General features: G+C 44.9%; 1 protein-coding gene across 1 annotated transcript; it reads right to left on the reverse strand.

Annotated features, from left to right (window-relative positions):
• Positions 1 to 93: 93 nt before the first annotated feature.
• ATG4B (autophagy related 4B cysteine peptidase) lies at positions 94 to 20,720 on the reverse strand. Its single transcript, XM_034063733.1, has 13 exons — positions 20,624 to 20,720; positions 15,593 to 15,691; positions 14,991 to 15,062; positions 12,785 to 12,883; positions 11,825 to 11,926; positions 10,930 to 11,002; positions 9,726 to 9,805; positions 6,345 to 6,541; positions 5,257 to 5,335; positions 4,382 to 4,527; positions 3,740 to 3,796; positions 3,360 to 3,453; positions 94 to 1,864 (listed from the first exon to the last, which is right to left on the reverse strand). The coding sequence occupies exons 1-13, from the start codon at positions 20,631 to 20,633 to the stop codon at positions 1,791 to 1,793; spliced, it is 1,182 nt and encodes a 393-aa protein (XP_033919624.1). The 5' UTR covers positions 20,634 to 20,720; the 3' UTR covers positions 94 to 1,790.
• Positions 20,721 to 20,837: the final 117 nt, after the last annotated feature.

Raw genomic sequence — 20,837 nt, forward strand, 5'->3', positions numbered from 1 at the left:
GTAATTTTGACAGCATTCCCAACCCCACTGCAGGGTTACTAGATACCACCTGCCACCACCTTCATGGCATCTGCTAAAACATTAGGACAGACAAAGAGTTTAGATCTGTTTATTCAGATACAAATTGAAAGCGGATGAATGGAGCACAGCCCCATTTCCACTGCTGCCTCTTCCCCTAACTACAAGAGAGGGGAGAAGCAAGCAGAAAGCAGCAAATAATAATTTAGTGACAGAAGCATTGTGGTTCCCAGTTCAAACCTCTGCATTTGGATAACACAGGGACAGTTAGAGAGCATCAGTATATCAGTGACAGGAGAAACAGGTCATTTCTAGCCAGCTGGCACCAGCCTTGGGAACAAAAGCATCAACTGACAGGTTCCATCCTAAGTGTAGAAAACAAAGCCTTGTAAACAGGTCTGCAATCTGCAGCGTCCATGAAGGAAACTACTTCAGCAACTTCTGTTGCAGTTTGCATTAAGACAACTCCACTCTTTAACCTTTCTCCAAATTCTGTGAGGAAAAGGGCCCCAGGCAGAGCTACCATCTTAAAAGTAGCTAAAATTTCCAGTATAATTTGACCTTCTCAAGGCATTCTGTCTTTACTGCCCTCTTTGGGATAATGACTTGAAATGGGTTTCTCTGGGTTAGCTCCTACAGTACCTTTGTGTATATTCTGCAGGGAGGTGAAGCTGGCAGAAAACAAAAAGAAAGGTACCCACCCAGCTAGGAAGCCTACTTGACCTTCAGGCCTCTCTTCTGATTTGGAAAGGGAATGTCTAACAGGAGCAGCTGGAGGAACTACAGCCCACTGAGCACACTTTGAGGAATTCTATAGCTCACGTTTTTGGTACCAACAGGATTAGTTCCCTTGGGGTGCTGGCACAAGCAGGCACATGACTGGCAGATCTCAGCTGTCCTGTTTTGCCTCTCCCAGCTGTGGACTGTTGTTTTTCCAGGACTATGGAATCCAATTCTCTGCTTGAAGCAGCTTTCCTGAAGATACTTGCTGTAGACATTAATCCATTGTAGAAGCACAATGTTTTATTGACTCACGGAGCAGGAACACACACATTTTCTATTCTTCCATTCTTTCTGCTGCTATTTAAACAAATAGAGATGTTCCTCCCCAGCAGCATGGGTCTGCTCCACACTTTCCCAGACAGCATTTTCTTATTGAATTACCAGTTATTTGTAAACTCCCTCAACTTCCTTTTCATAGCATGTGAGGAGGGACACTAAATCTAGGAGGAAGTGCTGCGTACTGCAAAGCACGGACAGGAATTGTACTGTAGGAAGCCTGGCCACCTGCACTCCAGGGGCTTCACAGCTGTGTCTGTTGTTCACTTGCATTGCGAGCTGCAGTCCAAGTTGGCCAGTGAGAAGAGAAGCTGCTAAAGGAATTAACTCTACATTTCACCTGCTAAATGATGGGTAGCTCTACTTAAGCTTCAGAGTCCCCATGTAAGGATTAATGATTTCTATGCCTCCCCTAGAAGGCCATCTGACCTGCTGATGTAACAGACAAGCCTTTGAACTCCTAAGCACCACTGCATCCACTTCCAGCAAGTGTTTTCTACTGAGAAATTCTGACTCCAGACAGTAAGGCTGTGTCACTTGATTCTTCATCCGCGCTCCACTCAGAGGCTGCACAGAATGCCAGGATGGACAAGAGGTGGGGATGGCAGCAAGCACCTATGAAAACCGGTAGCCCCAGGCTCTTGAAGGAGCTTCCCTCCCCCCCTTCTCCCCACACATAACACAAATTTGCAGAGTCAGTTTCCTGTTTGTTTTCAAAGGGATAGAATTTCAAAGTCTTCATCTTCCGAGTCAAAAAACCTTTCCAATCTGTCAGCGTCAGAAGAGTCTGCAAGAGAAAAAGGAAGCACTAGCTCCATGGGATGCACTGACTGCTCAGCACCAGTGAGATCAGATGAAGAGCAGCAGAATTTGAGTGTTAAAAGCCTGCAAGCTCCAAAAGACTTGACATACCCCAGTGAAGGCCCTGAGAGGGATGAGAACATGTCAGTAGCACAGAAAAATGCACTGGAGAGAATTACATGGTGCACAAGAGGTGCACCACGTTTCACAGATCCCAAAAGCAGCCCTGATGCAGCACAGCACCACTGTGACTGTTTTGTATAACCTTCCTGTACAGCAGCCCTGTACTAGCAGGAGACTGTTCTGCCTCAAGAGGCCCAAAATAGAAGAGCTTGCCTAAGGTCTGTATTAACAGCCATGAAGATTTCTGGCCCAATTAAGTGATATGAGAACATTCCCCATCCCCCATGTATCAGAGACTTGTTCTATGCTACAGATGCCTTTGATCCAACTACTGGGGAATGTAATTAGACAACATGCACTCTCACAAAAGTAATTAGTACAGTCCATTTTGTGAGGAAAAATAACTTACTTAACCCCTCCAAGTGGCACCCAAGTTGTAGGAGAAAATAAGGACAGGGGCCTGGATAATCATGAAAGTACAACTATTCCTTCTAGTGAGGGATAGGACTGTTGAGAAACAGAACAGCCATAACAGATGTGAAAGGCTCTAAAAGGTAGGGAAGGGGGAGAAGGACAAGTAGCCCATTACAGAAATGTTTTTAAGAGTAAGAAAGGCAGCAATTAGGGAGAATTTAGTAGAGGTAAGGATCAATTGACAGTTGGAGGCAATCAAGCATTCTGACAGAAAAGGACTGTGAGATAAGGCAGGCTTTTCAAGTTCATGCTAAGGAGAGATAGCAAGTAAGCAGAGGGTGCAGGATGCAACTAACAGGACACAGTCCAATGCCTGGTGACAGGGTAGGTTTGTCTATGTATACTTACTGCTCTTGGCAGAAGTTGTCAATGGCTTTTTATCTCCTACAATGTTTGTGCACATTATTAACATGATAAACAGCCTGACAGCCAAGATACTGCCCAGCACTTGTTCTCTTTCGCGTTGCTAGTAGTACATTCACAGGGAATGGGTGACTTACACTAGAACTAAGTCTGACCAGCCCTGTCTGACAATTTTCATTACCTAGAAACTAATTTTTCAGCCTTTTCAATGGACCCTTTTTATTCCTCCAAGCATCCCTTTATAAATCATAATTTCATATTGTTGTGATAGCTTATGAACTTGTTTTTAATTTCCCTCAGTCACCATCCTCATCACAGGCTCATCCTCAAAATCATCCTGAGACACCATGGGATCTGTGAAACACCAGCTCAAAGTGTTTCACAAAGAAACAAGATCAATTGACCCACGAGCTCCAGGTGGAACAGGAACATACTAGAAGTCACCATGCAATTCCACATACTTTCCAGCAAATCAAAGGGACCACCTCACCCTTCACTCTGCCCCCCTTTCAGGGCCTTACCTGGTGTGAGATTCAGGACATCAGGGTTGGAGAAATGTGAGGGTTGGTGTTCAACCAATTCAAACATTGGCAGCGCTCCTCTTACAAGGGACAGCTGTGGAGCAAGAGCAGAGCCATGAGAACCAGAAACTCTGTAATCACAGCGCTCTGGGTCTTTAAGGGGTAACAACAATCTGTTGGCACTTCATTGCAGCTGAAAAAACATTTCTCAGATCTTTGACTCACATCATCAACAGCATTTCATGAGCTATGCTCTTCTTGGTAGTTTAATAAACCAAATGGGATGATGCTACAGAGAACATAGCCTCTTGTGCAGCAGTGTAGAAACAAGACAATAACCTACATTCCTTGGTTTCTTTCTTGGCGATAGAAACACAAACCTTTCTGATTTGCTGGCACCAATTGTTAAAGTCCTCCTCTGAGTTGCAGAAAAAGCCCTGGGAAAAAAAAAAAAAGAAAGAAAGAGGAGAATTTACTGTTACAACACTCAATGCCTTACTTATAAGCTGTGGCTTACACTGCCCCATTAAACTGAATGCTCCCCATACGCTTGATGTGACCGGACTGTCCAACTGCTGAAATCATCAGTGTAATGGACTGCTCTACTGCAGAAAGAAAACTAAGCGGAAACAACCCACATGGAAACAAAGGTCAGTGTAAGGCAGGTTCAACAGAAAACAAGCCACACTGAACCATAATATGGATTCAGGAACAGATTTGGATCTGCTCATCAAAGGCAGGAATCAATGCCCAAACTAAACTTGAGAGAAAGATACCGCCCCATGAGGAATGGCATTTAATTGCCATGCAAAGGGAACTTCTTTGGACGAAAGTGCTTCCTTCTTGAGGAGCTTCTTTACCACTGCTACTGAAACCCACAGCAGCACTTGCTGAGAGCACAGCATGCCTGTAGAATACCCAACCCACCACCACTGCCTTTGCCAGTTCCCTGGGTAAAGGGATGGCTATGGAACAGTCTGGACTGGAAACAGTGTGACTGGAAACGAAGAGTAGGAACGCACCACTGCGATGGAGGGGTCAAGCTCTGCAATATTCATTCTGCAGGGAGGGTGCTGGCAGTGGAAGCTTTCATCAGGGAGACAGCCACTGTCATTGGGCTCCACTGCAGGCTGTGTAGTGTGGGGATCCAGGTAAATGAGTTCCTCACCTGGACAGACAGGCAAGGAGACATCAACAGGCAGAACCACATAGAAGCTGCTCTTTTGAGAGGCAAATGGTGAGATAGAAAGAGGAGGAAGAGCGATGACAGAGCCAGCTCTCATAACACCACAACAGAACCCACGTTCTAGGGACAACTTGCTTTCACACGCTTTCCCAAATGATTCTCATACAGGCAAAGAGCCAGTTGTCAGCAGAACCACAGCAGTCACTCCACAGCAACACTCTGGGATCAAGGCATAGGCACTATCTGGATACTGGTCCTTCACATGCTTTCCAGGGTCCTGTGTGAGCTCAAGTAGGCCCCAGAAATCCAAAGCACAACCAGCTTGAGGTTTTGGGCAGAGACAGAAAATCAGAGGGAAGGAGGAGAGTGTCAGGAGTTTCAGGAAGCGGACGATTAAAGGACAGTTAAATCCAGCCAAGCCCCTTGAAGGGAGGTCAGCAGTGCATCTAGGAAAAAGTGTCTGTGCACACCGCTTTACAGACAGGATTTAGCATTACACAGTGGAACTTTATGGCTTGTACTAGAGCTACTTTTCAAAGCTGCATCACTTGGGTCCTCACAAAGAGGTTCAGTCCACAGCAGCCTTTCACACAGGGAAGAACCACCCTGCAGCATGCACAACAGACCAAACAAGTGAGCTGTACCACTCCACAAGTATTTTTTCAGCTGGGAGGAGATGCTTGGAAAGTTTGCAGTACTCTGGGCACTCACCTACATAGCCAATGAAGTAGTGAGCACTGTTTGGTTTCCCTCCGATCACTCCCAGCGACTGGGGCATCATGAAGCAGTGCTGGAAAAGCAATACAGAAAACACACAGCTGACAGACAGACAGTAGGTGGTAACAAAGGCAAACATCCAAAAATGCAGTGGGAAAGAAAGATGGTAACACTGAAAATCAGCAACTCTAGCAGCAGCAACAGCTATTTCCAGAGAGAAGCTCCATGAGGAAGGCTGCAACACAGGACCTTCAAGGAACAACACAGAAGCAGCTTAAAACCACTGGTAACTGCTGACAGGAACACACAGGTGCACCAGATGAAAGAAGCAGCACTACTCCAGGACTTGGTCTGGGAAAGTCTTGGCTCTGCTGCAGTCAGTGGCAAGATCCCCTGGAGCTTTAATAAGGCAGCAGTGGTGCCCATGGGATGGAACAATCACTCAGGAAACAGTTTCAGTTCCTTATCCAGCTGTAGTGTCCAGGCACCTTAATGACTGAGTTAAAGACAGGTAACCTCAACATGAATTTGGAGCTCTCTTACTGGTGCAACTCAGAGCTTGATAGCATTTGGACAGCAAGACAATGTGCACCCTACCCTGTCTTGTGCATGTACTCTGCACACCCTAAATCCTGCAGCCTCCTGATACTCCAACCTACAGCCAGCTTCTAGCCTCAGCCTGCAGGAGGAGTTCCAGCATCAGAGCTACAGGGAATCTGAAACACTACATTCATTAATGCTTATATTGCCACCAAGCACAGTACAGTTGTTCAGAACTAATGCTCCACAAAGAAGGTCTGTGATTAAGTTGTGAAGTAAGATCCTCAAAACCAAAGCAACTCAAAACAAAACAAAGAAAACCCCCAACCCCTCATCCCGGCCCACAATTTTTCTAACTATAGCCTGCAAGAACCCACACCCTGACCTCTGACAAGGATTGTCCCTAAACACATTTTTCTTTTGCAAACAGGAAAATTACTTCTGAGTATTTTTTGCCCCAAAACCAAATTCTAGAAATTACTTTATACACAACAGGGTCCTTAAGCACCAGAACACCAGGAATTGAGCTCCAGATTCCCTACCTTCAGTGTTTCAATATAGGCTTCATTGATCTCTGTGAGCCCAAGGCGAAGAGGTATCAGCAGCACCAATGGTTTCCACAGTGAAAGCCTATCTCTAACCCCCGCTTCCTCTGGGTACCCGTTGTAGAGTACGTCTGACTCCACAGCAGGGCATGCTGCAGCTCCAGCACACGGGAAGTTGGACTGGCACAACCGCCCTATGGAAAAGGAACATGAGCAGAAAGCATCAGAAATAACCTCAATTTCCAGACCTTGAGCAATTCTATTCAAGCTCTTATCAATAACTGCTATTTACTAAAAGCCTACTGCACTTAAAAAAAAAGCTTAAAGCAGTGCAGTGCTGGGATCAGGTGATGTACGTGCTCCCTGCAGGGCTTCTGGTAGGGCTCAGCATCAAGATTATGCCAAAGTACGTTGTACTCACAGCCACCATCTGGTGAGCTGTTAAAAAGCAAATTCTTCCAGCAGGTGAGCAGCTAAGCAACAACCTGTAGCAACAAGGCTGAATGAGCTGATCAGGAGGTCAGGCCAGATCCTGAATGCAGGAAGTGTTAGGCAGGAAGAGAAAATCTGCAGTGCTCAACTCCAGAGGAGTTCGTGGAGGGTATGAAGACAGCTGAACCGCATGAGCAAAGCATTATGGCTGAACACAGGAAGTACTCAATGAGTGCTGTCACAAGACACACAGTGTCTGTTCAGAGTAGCTGTGATTTTCCTAAAGTTCACTAAAGCCTTCACAAATTTTACTGGGGATCATTCAGAAGCTAGTTTAGAGACCTAAAGCAGGATGATCATTAAGCTCTGTAATTTCAATACAAGCTTTGCAGTAAGATATGGGGCAGTAGAACTCCTCAGGGCATACACATAACATCAGTGCCATGCATCCTCGTTCTACAGGCTTGACAAACACAGTCAGGCAGTAATACAACCAGATTATGTAAATTATGGTACAGAAACAGCTCCAAGCCTACCTGTCTCACTGGCCAATTTCATTGTTTGCTGAGTGTGAGAATTAAAAACCGAGACCCCAAAGAAACCCACAGCACTTTTAATCATGAAGCCAAGGCAATTACACAGAATGCCAGAGGTTTAATTTATTCCTGGACTAAGATGAATGGCAGGATACTAGCAGGTAGGACACGATGTAAACACCTCCATCACCAGCCATCTCAGCAGGGTGTTTACTCATATGAAGAGCTTCAAACCCAGCTGAACAAGGAGAATGTTACACCCAGGGTTAGAAGGAAGAGGATTTTGATCTAAAACCTCAGTATGAGAGAGAACCTGCACTGAAGAGTGTGCAGTTGCTCTCTATTTTGTCCCTCACGGAGGGAGAAGGTATACATATCCATCCCTCATGCACATAGTTACCAAAGGTCCTGAGAAAACTGAAAGTCATTATTTGTAGTGATTTACCCTGTTAAAGCAGTAAAGGTCATGGGATTTTCTGTGGCAGTAGCCTGCCTGTTCTGATGATCTGAAACCAGCTGCCAAGCCAAAGCTGTTGCTGAATGGGGTGTCACTGCAGGTCTCTTCATCAGGCAAAGCAACTGTCAGTTCTGCACTGTGACAGGAACAAATCTCACCTAAGTTTAAGCAGTAGAGAGCTCAGCACAGACTAAATTCACCTCGCTTCTTTGGGCAGGCCTTGAAGCCCTATGGTGCTACAGCACAGCAGAACCTGTCTAAAGCTTCCCAGCTGGATCCAAACGATTTACTGCAAACATATTGCAACAGATAATGACACAACATCTCTTTTGCTGCAGCTGCTGGCAGGTACTGGCTTTACTGTCTTGGTTTCTCACCACCTTTGTGATACACAGAATCTTCCAATGCCCAACACTAACAGTTCCTTTCTGATGCAACAGACTTGACTCAGAAGGGATAAAGATGGATGTGGCAAAAGGCATTTCCTATTAACATTAAGGTGGACAGTATTGGTGACCCAATTGAGCAGAGATACGAAACAGCATTAACTTCTGAATGCTTCACTGTCAACAGATGTTTGGGCACAAGGTTATCTACAGACACAGAACATATCAGAACCACTTATACAGTAACTTTCGGGCCCTGAATGGATACATTATGATTCACAAGTGAGGAAAATAAACAAACACCCCCTGCATGTTACAATCTGCATGGACACATTACTTGAAGCAGTATCAGTGCTGAACAGTCAGTGTCACACAGACAAGAGCTTGCAGCATATCCAAGGCTAGAACTGAAGCACGCTGGCTGCAAGAAGTAATGTTTTCAGGCTTAAGATGAAGATAAATCCAGTTTCTGTTTTCATGCTGGCCTTTTTTAAGCCAAGGTCATTAGCACATAACTGCAGAGGACTGTATGTACCTAAGGCTAGACAGGCACTTCTCAGTCAGATCCTGTGTCAGTTGAGACGACCTGATAAGAGATGTGACTTCACACAATGACTCTCCTGCACTCTAGGGACAAATTGCTTATTAATTTATTTTGGCTCTATAGCAGCTGAAGCCAGCCTAAACAATGCCTGCCCTGATCTTGCCTATAACCTTGCACCAGCTCCAGTGCTCACTGGACTGTTCTAGATGCCATTTCAGAACACTAACCCAGCAGAAAACACTGCATGGGTTTATGCTGTGTAAGTGCACTGTCCCACAAGTTAGCCCATAGCAAGCAAGGAGAAAGCTTGTGTGGCCAGCACCACGCAGGACTGCAGCAGCCAGCAATGCAGGCGTTCAGCTTCCATTACTGTGGCACTGCAACCTAGCAAGCACACTAGGGGTGAACACATTGTACAGCTGTTCAGCCTTCAGAGCCTTCCTATTGTCAGGATGCAATGAAAAAAAAAGGGGAGAGGGGGGAGAAGAGGGCAGGAAAGGAAACAACCAGTGGTCACTCCTTAGAAGATTATGAGATGCACTACAGGGATCGATGCTCTTCTCTTCCCCTCCCCAATGTTTTTCGTTTTTGTCTTCAGCGATCTGTTCCAGTTTTCTTACTCTGCCCAATAGCAAAAACATTCCTACCCCATTATCTGAGAGAGAAAGCAGCCACTCACTGCTTGCCACATGCAGCCACAAACAAGTTTGATACCACCTTCCAAGCAGCTCCCACCTAGCTGATCTGAAGGTCAGAAGACCTTCTCTCCAGATCCAGAGATAACAGTGCTAAGTCAGAGGCTTTATCAGATGAAGCAAAAGTCAAACAAGGGACTTCCTTGCCCTAGAATAGCAATTCTTGGATAGTTTTAGTATGCTTGGCCACAGATTTAAGATAGAACATGTACTTCATGCTTCTTGTGTTGTACTATCTGCTCTCCATTTTTGTTTCTGTTTATTGCAGCTATTTTCAGCTTCTTGCTGACAGAGGATATACCATATTCCACCTCCATGTGATACTTACGGATTTCTTCCATCACTACTGTGTTGTCCATGGCTATATGTACTGCCAGTGAACTCCATGTATCAAAAGCTGCAAGTTTCCTATCGAAGAATTAAAACAAAAAGTTTGCAGGGATTAGTTACAAGACAAAGATGGTGGTGTATCAGAGAGGAGAAACTGGATTAGGAGAGACTAGCTTTTATCAGTTATGCTGTAAAGTATACTTTTATACATGTACCAAGAGTTGTAGGCTTCACTGCCACTAGTTACTATGGCTAGAAGAATAAACAAGATTGCAAATGGGACTGCAAATGGGACCACACCTGGGAATTTGTCCCTCAACAGCGTATGAGTACAAGAGCCCTGATACAACCTCCAGCTTGAATCCCATAACTTCTGGCTACCAGAAAGTGAAACAGCATAAAAGTAAGTAACAATAAATAAAAAAGATAAATAACCTTGACTTTCCATACATATCTCCTGATCACCTATACCAGATCCTGAGCTAATTTGGTATATGGCCTGATCTGGGAAAGCTGCTTTTAGGCAATCCTAAACCTGTTCCAGAGAATAGATTGATTGCTCATCTAACCAATGCGAAGGAAGAACAGTGACAGAAGGGAAAATTTACTAAAGTCAGTCCATGCTCCAGCACTGCTCTGATCCTCTGCCCATCACCATAGAATCATAGAATAGCTAGGGCTGGAAAGGACCTTAAGATCATAGTTTCAACCCCCCCTACCATGGGCAGGGACACCTCACACTAAACCATATCACCCAGGGCTTCATAGCAAATACTAATGCTTTCTTCTGCTAATGCATTAGTGACTTGATGGCTCACTGAAGTTTTATGATAATGACGACACTGTTCCCAGGTCATCAGAGACCCAAACAACAGCAATGATCATCTACTCTGAAACTTGATTTGGTTTGCTGCAGAGTACTGTACTCCATTCTAGCATTACTTGTGGGGTGTGGAGAGACATTTTTGGGGGTTGTTCTCAACTTGAAATCTGTTTCCACACACATCCTGCCAGCATATGAATGGCAAGAACTTGGAAAGAGCCCTACTGTCTAAGCAGGTCAATAAGGTCAAGCAGGTTGCTGGCTTAAAACATATAGTTGCACTTCAGTCCATGGGCGGAAACCTGTAAGCTAGGAGGTTACAAACCAAATGACCCCACTACATGCTTCAAAAGATATAAAGGAAAAATGCAGCACTTACTTGAGCACTTGTGCAACTGTGTTTGGTCCATACCACTGACCTATGGATTTTCCCTCTCCAACTCCCATCTGGGCTGCATCACAAGAAAAAAACAATAATTAGCAAATAATGTCATCTACACTGTTTCCCTTCCTAATCAGTTTGTACTCAACAGGGAAGAAATCTCACTTCAAAACACTGTTGAGTCAGCAGAATCTAGCCTTTCATTTACCCCTTCACAGCATCACAGAATGGTTACAGTTGCAAAGGACCTCTCATGGGGTATCTTAATGGAGATAAAAGAAAAAAATATGTCCTAAAGGGCTATAAAGCAAATATTTTCCCCAAAATGCAGTAATGCAGAAGTTCATAAAGGGCAATATTACCTCAGAAGAAACATCAGACTGTTTGATCACCAAACAACCCCTGTCATCTGAAGTTCTGTTCATTGTAGCTATACTTTAATAGTGCCTTAAGAGCCTACAGGCTCTCAAGAAAAACTGAAACAGGCCACTTCTATATGCCAGGTAAGTTTATATGAAATTGTGATCCTTCCTTAATCCATTTGCTATTTCTGAGAGTTTCTTTGATCAGCTATCTTCTCATATGATAAGGTCCTAGTAAGAACAGCAGGCACATGCATTTCTCTCACCTTAGCTAGCTACAGTATGGAAAGTGATGCTGAATATAACCTAAAGCATTAGGCAAACCTGATGGCCTTAATGGAGTCAAGAATAAAAGTGCATCATAATCCATAATAAAGAGTGGTAGCTTGACAGCATGTTAGAAAACAAGCAGCAGAGTGTCACATACTATCTGACCCACTCACCAAGCCAGTAAAAGAAACAGTGATTTTCTAAATCCATGGGAAACCCAGACTGAGCATCTCCGCATTTTTCAGCACTCAGGCTCTTACCTATTTGGTGAATGGAGTAGTAGCTATCTTTTTTGTCAATGAAGGCATTAAGAACATTGAAGTAATTAGCCATTTGCTTCTTCCCTTTTATCCACCTCCAGTCTAAGACACACAAGGGGATACATGAAACAAAACACAGTATTTATTAGCAATGAGAAGCTGCAAGCTACAATTCCCTGTGCATTAATCAACTGACCCAATTTTCATGTCACTATCTTATTCCTTGGCATCTCAGTCATTTCCAACACTAAAAAATTAATTTTAAAAGAAAAGTGAGCATTCTCACAGCTGGAATAAAGAAATATCACCCACAGAAAAGCAAATAAGCAAAAATCAGACAACAAAATTCTATCTCTACCCTACAAACGGGGAATAGGATTACAATTTCTCATTGACAGGCATGAGCTACATATTCTGTGAAAAAACAAGTGACCTAAATACAAAAAAATCATCTCCCTCACATTCAAAAGCCATCAACACCTGTCAAAAGTAAACTCTTGCAGAGCTTCTTACACACCAAACATGGGTCAAGCACAAGAACAGAAGCATTCAGAAGAGGCTACACTCAGTAAGTGAGGGCAATGTGACAAATCTGAACTATAAAAAACAATCAATGAAGTTGCTTTAAACTTCAGTTATACAAAAAAAACTTTCAAGAAAAAACTACTATGCTCTTGTCTTCAGTAGATTTAACTAACATGTGACAGGGCTCTGCTTTGTTTTAAAGTTTGGACAACTATGTCTACTTATGTAGTTGCAGAGACCAGGGAAAGAAACACCTGTTTCAGGGTTTCCAGTAGACTGTTCTCTCAATAGCTCTAAACTTGAGAAGACTGAAGAAAAAGTTATAGAGCCTTCAGCAGTTCCCAGCTGTGCCCTTGTTATCTGCTGTCCTTACAAGGACTGCACTGGTGGGAGCACATGGTCCTGGAAGTCAGTACGAGGTGTGCACTGGTTTACCTCTTCCCAAATGCCTGCAGACCAAGGCCTGAGCAAAGATCATCTGGCCACACCGCAACATACAGCCCCAGCCAGTATCAGACGTGGGACCAGTGCCTCCTGCAAATGAGGAGAGAAAATAAGTATGTAATGAACAGCAAAACAGTGCAAAGAGGGAGAAGAAATGAAAGCACAGAGGGAAAACGAAATTAAAGCACTGGAAGTCTGCACCTGGGTAACAGGTTCATGCAAGAAATCAGGCAGAGAAGGACATCAGGGAATAAGGACTATCTTAGCTCACATACCCAAGGCTGAAGACAAAAATGTAGTTATCATTGAGTAACTTATCATTTCAATGAGTTATCATTGAGTTATCATTGGCATCTCTTAAAACCAACCAAACAAAATCTTCTAATGTGAACTGAAAGGGGAAAAAAACTTCAAAGGGAAATCAAAACAACTCAACTAGAGAGATGAATTCCTCTGGAGCACAACAGTCCTTGATTTCCAGCCCAATTCAGAGAACATTTCTATACCAAGGCACTTGTTACAGGCAACTTCTTGCAATCCTTATCTCGAGAAGGCAATTCATCATGCAAAACAAATCAGTCCCAAGAATTTACACATCATAAGCAGCTATGGCTGGATGAGATTCCAAAGTGAACAACTTAGGCCACAGAAAAACATCTCCAAAACAACTCACCAGCCAGAAATCCCACCCCAGCAATAACTAAACCCCCATATCCTACATAATTCTGGAGAATAAGCTGGATATTAGCTTATGCTAGAAAGCCGTAGACAAAGGCTGGAAGCACCTCCCTGACACAACTTCAAAAGGACACTGCTGCTCCTCCACTGAAGCTTTGGCTTATTATTACAAGCTTCACACATAAAATGTTTATAGTGTGACCACAGCAAGTGAGCTGTCTTACAAGCACACAGTGAGCTATGCCTTAGCACAGCTGGTAGAAGTAGCTTCTTTGCAATGCTGCTTTCTTTTTTCAGTCCTTATGCAATTACTCTCCATGAAAAGCATATGGAGAAAAATCACTCAAGAGAAATATTTAATCAACTTCTGGATGGTCAGCAGCTATCTTCTATAGTTTTGCCAGCAATTTATAACATACACAACATCCAAATTTGATAATGCTTTACAAAATTAGCATTAGACATTCCCCTTCCCTCTGTGCTTGCCCACTTAAATATTGCGAGCTCTTCAACGAATAAGTGGGGAACAGTAAAATGGATGTCTGGGAGAAGAAAGGCTGGAAAAGGTCTGCTGTATGACATGCAAATCATATGTATACTGTAAATGGGAAATGACTCAGAAAATGGGATCTCTGTTTTGCCCCCCACCCCTTTAATAACTCACATAGAAACCCCAATCATGTTTGTGAGCCATAGTTAAAGACACGTTAACCCTTCAATTTCGAATACATTTAACTACAGCTTACAAACATTAACTTAAAGGGACTAAACTGCATTAAAGATGTCTCATAACTTGTTAGGCAAAGGGTTTCCCAGTAGGGAAAGAACAGAACAAACCAGAAGGACCAGCTACCAAGAAGTCTCTTTTCCAAATCTGAGTAATTTTCCCCACTGACAGTGGAGACACAGATGAGACTTGTAAACCCATTTACCTGCTCTTAGATCTCTTCTGATCCACCTTCCACCCAGTACGCAAAACCAAACCACAGAAGAGACCATGCAGAATATGTTAGGGAATGAAGACTTCCACCTTTCATTTCACTGGGAAGTGTTCCTCGTATCATTAAATTCCTATGTTTAACAGCCACTTCAGGCATTTAACCTCTCCCAACAGCAACAAAAAATCCACACATAGTCTAGAGCAGATGCACAAAGGCAGAAATTTCAGTATCTCATCTTGAGCTTTCATTACTTTAATCCACTTCAACCCCAAGACCTTCATTAAGTAATATTACATGATAAACAAAAAACTTCCCCTATTGCTAAAGAAAGGAGGTTTCTAGGTAGGCTTCCTAAACTCAATCTTGTACCCTTTTTAAAATTCCTGTCATCCCTCATACCCAAGGACATGAGGAATTCTCATTCTCAGATAAGCAAAAAGTCAATTTAATGAAGTGCATTTCAGATCCTTATAAATGGAAGTGCATTAATGTTATACTCATAGGGACTGTTTTATTAGGTAGAGATACTGAATTACCACCACTTCCAGGGTGTTCTTAGACTTGTCCACAGTACATACCAATAGCAGGGAAGTTCTTTCTGTAGGTGAACCAAAGCCGAGAGGTCACATCCAACAGGATCTCTTCTTTCTCTGAAAAATTTTCAGCATTGGAAGGCATGCATGTGAAGGAAGCACCAAACACAGCTAAATCCATGTCCCACTCACCTTCCCCAACAACAGCAGCATTCTGCTTCTCACACAGTCTGTATGCCCAGAGACAAAAACTGGCTGAGGAACAGCGCTGCTGTGCAGAAGAAACTTAAGTTTTCCCAAAAAATAGCTACAAGCAACCCCAAAACATTATGGTCATAGGCAAATTATGAGCAGTAAACCACTTTCTTGCATTATCCCTGAGCTATCTCCTTGCCTCAACCATTCTGGCCTCGTGACACAGGGCCCAGTAACTGGTAACTTTCTGGGCAAAAATATTCCAGGGTTCACGGAGACAGCCAGACAAGACAGAAACTGGGCAGTTACAGTCTGCATGCTTTTCCAGCAAACAGACAGACTTTGTAGTATGCTTCTAGGTTTGCAGTCACCTTGCTGTTCAGAAAGCAAAGCATGATACTAACAGAGTCCTCTGGAGCATTAGAGCACATTGCATCGTGAATGCAAACTACCTGTAAAAACACTGTATTTCCGGCCAAGGATCCAAACAGGTTCTTTGGTCTCAGGGAAGTCTTCATATTCGAACCGGAGAGTGTCATAAGTAAGAGTAGCTAGAAAGAGAAAGGAGAAATTACATACTTTTGGGGGGTTTTTCTTGTGTTTTAAAAGTCATACAAAACCAGAGAATCAGAACTGCTATGGCACAGTAACATACACACCCAGAGCACCTGGCTCTAGCTGGAAAGGAATGGTACAGATCCACCTGCAACCACCACCTCTTGGAAGGCACAGAGAGATGACACAGGCAGAAAAGCAGAGGGATTTCCAGGTTAGATCAGCTCCAAGCTCTACCCAGTGCAGAAAGCACCTAGGACTTCAGCTGGCAGCTTTATTGTATTCCCCAGAACATGCACCATCGTGTATGCCATCAACAACGATATTGAGGTCCTCTTTTCAAATGAGCAAAGTGATAAAAAATCTTCTTCCAGAGAATGTAATAAAAATTACACATCACAACAAAATGGGAACTAACCCCCACTCTGCCCATCAGTTCCTCCTCAAGCAGAAATGAATCCAGCAGAAGTCATCATCTGCCCTGGAAACAGCCTGCAGTTTGTGGAGCACCACTGCCTTTACAGATGCCACACTAAAACCTGAGGAACGCAGAGCTGTATTTGTTCACAGGTGACAGGCAAACCTTAGGTCTATTTTACTGGCTCTCTTCACAGCATGGCACCCATCAGTGCTTATGCATGTACTCTATTACATGACCATTACAGAACAGCTCAGCAGCACAGGCTGTCCTTGGATCAGGGCAGCCTAAGCTTCCATGCAAAAGGCACAGGGAAATTAAATTAAAATGGAGAGGTGGATGATCTGTGCCATGCTAGATCTGCATTTGAAAATAAGGCCTGGGAACCCTGGAAAAGAACTATCTCATTTTGTAGGTATCAATTCTTTAACAAAGCACCTATAAAATTTAAAACAGAATAAAGCCAGACTGTTCTGTAACTGTTAAAGTGGCTATTGAAAACGTCTCTTACAGCAAATGCAATAAAATGTGTGGTAACGTGACACAAGTTTAAAACAGGACAACAGACTAAACAACCACAAGCTCCTCTTGGTCCCATTTCCTGTGAAAGCCATCACATGATGCACACTTTGCCTTTTGCTTCTCAGGATAGTCACCTGCTGATGTTCTCTGATCTGCCTCTGATCTCACCCTTATCACAAGTAGAAGCTGTTCATAGACAAGCTTTCCAAAGCATCATCTGGTACACCACTAAACAACTTGGCTGGCTTGCATCAGTGATAGCTCCAGGAAGTCACCACTCGGTTCTGCTCCACCTTCCAGACATCTAGGATACTCCACACTGTACTCTGCCAAACAAGCTACACAAGACATTTTGTCCTCCTGTAGGTGCTTCATCAGCCTCCTGCCCCTGGGGTACCTAACCTGAAATTCCAACTCCAAATGTCAAAGAAAATAGCTGAGTAGCAGCAGCAAGACACCACTACTAAGACCAACTACTGTTTAAACAGGAACCCTGGCAACAGAGATTCAAATAGGCTCCTAAATCATATTTTGAATTAGACTCTGGCCCTAACCTTAGCCCAAAAGATTTAAAGCAGGTTTCTAATAAGATGAGTGAAACAAGGGTGCTACACAGAAACTATCAAGCTCCCTACTGCCCCTCTTTCTCCTTCCTAGCAACATTTCCTCATCTTCTCAAATGTCACACCCTCTGCGCTCCACATCATGCAGGTCCTTAGCAAGCACAGGATTTGCCAACTGGCAGCTTCACCATAAGGATCTGCTGGAATGTTTCCTCTTCAATCAAAGCTAGGAGAGGAAGGGGGCAGCAGGCAGGAGGGATTCCCAGGCTGCCCACTGGATCAGCTGCCTATTCAGGGAATGCAACACATGCAAACTACAAGTGCTATGATGCTGTGCGTTCAGGAGGAAGGTCCCAGACTTGCAGTCCTTCAGCTGGGCTCTGCACAAAGGTCCTGTATGTTGAGCTGCACATCTGAAAGATGTGGATAGGCATTAGCTGTTTTCTGCCACCATCTGAAAAGGCACAAGTGCTATATGCAGGAGTTAAGGCTCCCTGACAGGGAGAAAATCCAAGTGATTGTTCCCAGTTCGTATCAACAACATTATAATGGGAGCAGTAAGCTCCCCACAAGGCTTGAAGCCACCACTTCCTTTACAAGCATTTACTTTCATACACTGGCACTCTTTCAAAACTATCCATTGTGCTGCTGTGCAGATGAGCTAAACATGAGCCAGTGGGACCCAAACAATTCAGGCAGGGATACAAAGATGTGACAGCTTGCACAGGAGCCCTTCTCTCCCACTTAGAGGCAAAGGGTCTGAAAATAAAGCTGGAAAGTCAACCAGCAGAAATCCTACTTGAAAATGGTCCTTCAGAGCTGCAAAAGTCGGACGAGATCAGCAAATTTCTCAGGCAGTACTCCAAAACTTCACCTTCAAGAAGCCCTCCATCTATTTTAAATACTGACCTCTGAGCATCCAGGACAGTGGAGCAGCAGCCTCTGCAGAAAATCCAAGTGCACATCCAATACAATAGTTCAACTTCTTTCTGTGCACAATGGATTTACTGGTAAAAAGCCAAGAATCCCAGCCTTGCAAAGCACACCCTCAGAAAGCTGGCCTTGCTCTCCAGGAGCCTTTGACATGCTGCGAATGATGCTTGGTAGACCGGATCTCTGCCCCATGGCACACCTTCCATGGGGTCTGCTGAAGTGTCCCAGAACACCTTTTCATCCCACACCCTCACCAGAAAGCCCCAACAGAAAAGGCAAAGCTTTGTACATGCCTTTACAGAAAACAACTATACTAAACAACCAAGGTAAAGGCATTCAAACTAAAATTGCATTAAAGACTATTAAAAACTGTTTTGATACAGAGAATTTGGGTAGAGGGTGAAGTTTCGCCTCCCTTCCCATATTCTTAAGCTACATAACAAAAAAGCTGAGCTTAAAACATTACCCCAACTTGTAATAAGCTCCCACATAACCAAACACTGAAGTGCAGCACTGGGCAGCAGACCCTGACTGGTGATGTCAGTTTGCAAATGTGCTGAAGCCAAATTATGTCCTTGACAGTCAGTAACTTTATCTGCTTTACCAAAACTATCACTCTGGGAAACCAGTAACAAGTCAAAACTTTGATGACTCAGATAGAAACGTGGCAAGTGATTTTCCCTGTGGTTTGCACAGCAAACAGCTGATGTTCGCTCCAGCATCATCTTGGTTACAGTGTGCCTGCACAGCTCAGATGTTGTGTTGAAAAACTTCCTATACAAAATACTGACGCAGAGATTTGGAGCACCACACTGAAGTAAAAACACGGTTTGCAAGACCTCCCTTCCCAAAATGCTTCCTGGGCTTCCCCAGTCTCTAGAGGTATTACTGTGGGATACTGAAATGCTCCTCAGGCAGAGCCCTCAATGGCTTAGAGACATTTTCCCTACAGCCTTCAATTAACACTGCCACAAAAAAATCAGAAACAGGGGGGATTATCATCTCCATCAGCTAATAAAGGGGCATCAGCAAAGGCAGTGTGGGGAGGAGGAATTCTAGTGGATGTAGAGTATTCCAAAAGAGAGGTGAAAAGGTACATTTATTGTGTTAGTGAAGCTCACTGCTACAAAACACCTAGAAAACAGGTAACTGAAGAACAGCCTGAACCCCTGTTTCTGGCCTTTGCAGAAATAAAATTATTTCCTTTTCCCTAAGACCTTACAAACAAGACAAATCCCAACTATCTAAGCAACTGAGATATTAAGAAACAGCCAAGGAGGAATGTTATTCAACTGGAGAGTGGTACTTCCTTGGAGACCTGGAGCAAACAGCTGAAAGTCTGCCCAACAGGCCCCTGACAGTCTCAGAGGCACGGCTGGATGCAAAGGGCCTTGAGCTCTCATTGCTCCAAAGCCTGGAGACCCACCTCTTCTGTGCACACTGGAAATCCAGCCCTATTGTCTATTACAGCAAGGTTTTCCTTCTCTTGGTAATCCTTGCAATGCTTGCACAAAGGGAAACCAAACACATCTCCCAGCTCAGGCTGTGCAAGTTCACTTGCTGGAACACGTTTCTGTTCCCAGGTATATGAGACAGGATACATAACGCACAAGGACACACCAAGCAAAGTCAGGACATTATCGGCTAGAATACACTGACAACAGCAGCACCTGCACCAGGGCCAAAACCAAGTCAAGACAGCAGCCTGAGGGGATGAGAGCTACCAGCTCCCTGTTGCATACACAACACGGAGGTGGACCCCAGGCAGCACAGGGGAACGTTTGTTACTGTGTAACATCACTTATGTCTCATGGAGGATGAAAGATGTTACTAAGGATAGGAAAGATGCGAGTCCTAAAACACTTCTTTTTCTTCTCCCCCATATGAAGCAAAGCCTCTAGAGTGAAAGGCTTCCTTGCTGGCATTCCCAGTGAAGGTGAGGACTGGCTCAGTCTCTTAACCCCTCGGCACAGTAGGTGGCCACAGCCACCGCTTTCGCCCTCTGGTCCGCTTCCCGGGCACCCCTGTCCAGGCCATGCCGCCAAACTACGCTGAAGAGCTCAGTACCTTCAGGCACGACAGTAAAAGCCAAGCTGGTGACGGCAGGTGGGATTCGGCTCTCTGTTGACAGACCTCCCTCTCAGCTCTGGCCTGCAGCTGCAGGAACGGAGCCATGGCTGGGCTGACCTGAACCCCCGGCTTCCGCCGCATCCCGCAGGGAAGCGACCAGGCCCTTAGCATCCCACAGGGCTGAGGACGCCGCTTCCAGGACCGCACCCCAGGGAAGCGGTGCCTTCTCCCGCCACCAGCCAGGCAGGAGACGAGCCTCCGAGCACCGGGAGAGGCCTCGCCGTTCCGGGCCGCCTGGGCCTAGGCCGCCCAGGGGAGCCGCAGGCCCCAACCGGCCGCTCGGCAGGGCTGTGGGTTCCTGGGTGAGAAGCACACGCGTTCCCGGCACCGCAGCGCGGAAAGAGGCCGCCCCCGATACCCACCTGCGTCCATGGCGGCGGCCCCAGCGAGGGCTGCACCCGCCGCTGTCCTCGCCGACACATACGCCCTGGCGCCGCCTTGCGCGGCTGCTGACGCGAGCACGGCGCCACCCAATGGGAGCGCCGCTAGCCGCCGGCGTCCGCGGCGGTTGGCTGCGGCGGCGCTCGTCACGACTCAGCGCGCCGGGCTGCTTCCTACGAGAACTGGAGGACGCCA

This window comes from Melopsittacus undulatus, chromosome 6 (genome assembly GCF_012275295.1).
Source record: "Melopsittacus undulatus isolate bMelUnd1 chromosome 6, bMelUnd1.mat.Z, whole genome shotgun sequence".
NCBI lineage: Eukaryota > Metazoa > Chordata > Aves > Psittaciformes > Psittaculidae > Melopsittacus > Melopsittacus undulatus.

Excerpts from the sequence above, each read along its gene's own strand:
- ATG4B (XM_034063733.1), bottom strand. Across the intron at positions 6,542-9,725 it reads AGTAGTGATGGAAGAAATCC|GGCGGTTGTGCCAGTCCAAC; the intron begins GTAAGTATCACA and ends CCTTTTCCATAG. Across the intron at positions 3,797-4,381 it reads TTGACCCCTCCATCGCAGTG|GGCTTTTTCTGCAACTCAGA; the intron begins GTGCGTTCCTAC and ends TTTTTTTCCCAG.